The sequence below is a fragment of the Arachis ipaensis genome, chromosome B05 (assembly GCF_000816755.2).
Source record: "Arachis ipaensis cultivar K30076 chromosome B05, Araip1.1, whole genome shotgun sequence".
Classification (NCBI taxonomy): domain Eukaryota; kingdom Viridiplantae; phylum Streptophyta; class Magnoliopsida; order Fabales; family Fabaceae; genus Arachis; species Arachis ipaensis.
The window spans coordinates 5,211,083-5,214,240 of NC_029789.2; the positions used below are offsets into that span (position 1 = coordinate 5,211,083).

The 3,158-nt window shown below is 38.7% G+C and overlaps 1 protein-coding gene across 1 annotated transcript in view; it reads left to right on the forward strand.

Annotated features, from left to right (window-relative positions):
* Positions 1–2,897, forward strand: part of LOC107640015 — a 44,592-nt gene extending 41,695 nt beyond the window's left edge. The window contains exons 58-63 of the mRNA XM_021123537.1: positions 226–384; positions 462–746; positions 822–1,037; positions 1,159–1,211; positions 1,481–1,589; positions 2,040–2,897. Coding sequence (XP_020979196.1) covers positions 226–384; positions 462–746; positions 822–1,037; positions 1,159–1,211; positions 1,481–1,589; positions 2,040–2,378 — 1,161 coding nt within the window. The 3' untranslated portion in view covers positions 2,379–2,897. The remainder of the gene's footprint in view (positions 1–225; positions 385–461; positions 747–821; positions 1,038–1,158; positions 1,212–1,480; positions 1,590–2,039) is intronic.

Here is a 3,158-nt window from a genome sequence, read left to right on the forward strand (position 1 = left end):
TGTTATGTGAAAAGAAGAGCATCCGGTGTCCACTTACAAGGTGTGCACCAATATGCATATCAAAGTTGAGTCTGGTGTAGATGCCTACCACCTGGCAAGATGTCCAATTGCTTTTGTTGTTTGTTTTTAAAGCTTCTGTGTCATTAACTGTAAATTGTATGTACTATATATTGTGCAATACTTTATATATGTGTTCTTTCTCATTTTTTGTTTTCTGGATTTTAGATGGTGCTTTACCTTGGAGAGGCAAGTCGGCACTTTGGCTGTACTGAGATTTTCAAGGAACCTTCAAAATTTGCATTGTCTGATTATTATGAAGAACATTTTATTGTTCCCCACCAGAGAATTGTTTTAGTTACCAATAAACGAGTCATTCTGCTGCAGGTTAGATCAAGGTACTTTATTCATACGGTTTGTTCTCTCATCTAGAGTAACTTAATTGATTTTCCCCTTCTATCTAGTGTCTTGCTCCTGACAAGATGGACAAAAGACCATGTAAGATCATGTTTGATGTGCCTTGGGATGAGTTGATGGCACTGGAATTGGCAAAAGCTGGTAGCAGCCAACCTTCTCACTTAATCCTACACCTGAGACACTTCCGGAGATCTGAAAAGTTTGCTCGAGTGATAAAATGTAATAGTGTGGAAGAATTTGAAGGAATAGAACCCCAAGCTGTTAAAATATGTTCAGTGGTGCGTAGAACATGGAAGGCATATCAAGCTGATATGAAGAGCTTGGTTCTGAAAGTAAGTGATAATACAAACATTCATTTCAGGAAGTGGAATAGAAATTTTGACAGAATTATTTATTCTTACTTCCAGGTTCCTTCAAGCCAAAGGCATGTACATTTTGCCTGGAGTGAAGTGGATAATAGAGAACCTCGTACATCTAACAAAGGCATTATTAGTTCAAGAGATATTTCATCACATAATGCAACATCTGATGATAGACGGTTTGTTAAACACAGCATTACTTTTACAAAAATCTGGAGCAGTGAACAGGAATACAAAACCCGTTGCTCGTTATGCAGAAAACAGGTTCTTTAATATTCTCCTTTACACAATCCTGATATTAATCTCTCAAGTATGCATTGGTTTAGGAGGTCATAAAACTAAGTAGTGTTTTTTTTTAAGTCTAACAAGCCATCTTATGTTTCAGGTCTCAGAAGATGGTGGAATATGTAGCATTTGGAGGCCTGTGTGTCCTGACGGGTAATGATCCATCTCATTTTCACACATTATTCCCTGTCCCCATCCATCCTCACCCCCTGAACTGATCAGATTCCCTCGCGCTTCCTATGAATTGAAGCAAAAGTGAAACGTTCTCTGCCATTTCTATTGATGTAACCGTTCTACAAGCATTAAGGATTCAGATTAAGCCATGTGGAATTATAAAATCCATTTTTGTTACGATAAGCAATGCACAAAAGATGTGCCTTTATGTAAGTATTTGTAATGCCAAATCAATTTTATGTTTCCAGATACACATATATTGGGGATATAGCTCGTGGTGGCATCCATCCTCCAAATGTAGCTGCCATTTACCGCAAGGTTGATGGACATTTTGCTCTCCCGATGGGGTATGACCTGGTAAGACTATAATTAATGAGCCTGGCAATTTTTTTTTCCATCTAACCAAGATGTTGTGAGTGGAAATTTGTGGCCAAATTTTTATGTACAAACGAAGTTAAATCAGTTTTCCCTAAATGCTTTTCAACCAATAGCAGATACGTTTTTCCTTAATTTTTAAATTAGTTTCCGTATCAGTTGGTATTTTCTTGCACATTTTCAGACGATACCAGTGGATGTACTATAGTAGAGATGACATTGATTTCAGTGCACTTCTCTATGTTCTACATTTTTGTAATTTGTCAGTTGAATCAGACACGGTCTTATTGTTCAAATGTCATCTTATAAAGAACAATAAGTTTGACTATGTTTTTTGTTCTTCCCACAATGCTTGCACTATGATGGTGGACCGGATCAAATTTGGTATCTTTTTACATTTTTCGCCTAATAAAGGATTGATGCCTTCCGCAGGTGTGGCGAAACTGTTCAGAGGATTATGTCAGTCCAGTATCAATTTGGCACCCAAGGGCTCCAGATGGGTTTGTTTCTCCAGGATGTGTTGCTGTTGCTGCTCATATGGAACCAGAGCCTGATCTTGTATACTGTGTTGCCGAGTCATTAGTGGAGGAAACAGAATTTGAAGAGCAGAAGGTTTGGTCTGCACCTGAATCGTATCCATGGGGCTGTCACATTTATCAGGCACAGAGTGATGCATTGCATTTTGTTGCTCTAAGACAAATCAAGGAAGAATCCAACTGGAAGCCCATGAGGGTCCGCGATGACCCTCATTGTCCGTTGCAATCATCATAAACAATTTTTTTGGGTTAAGGTTCTTTCTTGGATTGCCCCTTTCTAAAGAATACAGTATTGTAAGTTGGACGATCGTGGCTGTGTTACTTGTATGGTAGCAACTAGGTAGTGCTTTACTTGTAAATATGCGGGAGCGCAAATGCAATTGCCCTTCTTTGCTAAGGACTCGAGAGCATCGCTATATTGCAAAGACGCCTTTGGTGGTTTATATTTCAAGTTTTCAACACAGATATTTCATATTTGATTGTGGCGTCCACCAGTTAGTTATACGGTTTACACACTACACTCGAAAAAGGGCTAGCTCGTGGGGTATGCTCTAGAGATTCATTGCTTGGTGACGCGGTTTGAACATACATGTGAGCTGTTGATAGATTGTCTTTTATCTATAGGATCAGTTGTAAATGCGCATATCAAAATCTGTGTATAGTGTTTTCTTGGCTGATTTCATTTTCAGAATTGTAATGTACGATAGCATTTTCATTTTATATAAGTCAATATCTGTACGGTGCTTATGTAGTCCATCTTCATCTGGTGAGATAAAAAGAAAAGCCCGCAGTTAAAGCCTGCACGATCTCTCTCCATCCGTGAAGAACGAAGATGGGGGCATCCCCACGCACTATTGTTCAAACTCAAATAAATGAGTGTGGATTATCACATCCCAAAAAAAAAATGTGAGAAAAAGAAACACAATCACACGTGATGGGAGCTAAAAGCAGCTAAGCTCTGGAAACAACTGATAGTGAAGGTATGATAGGTACTAGAAAGAGAGAGATGATGAAG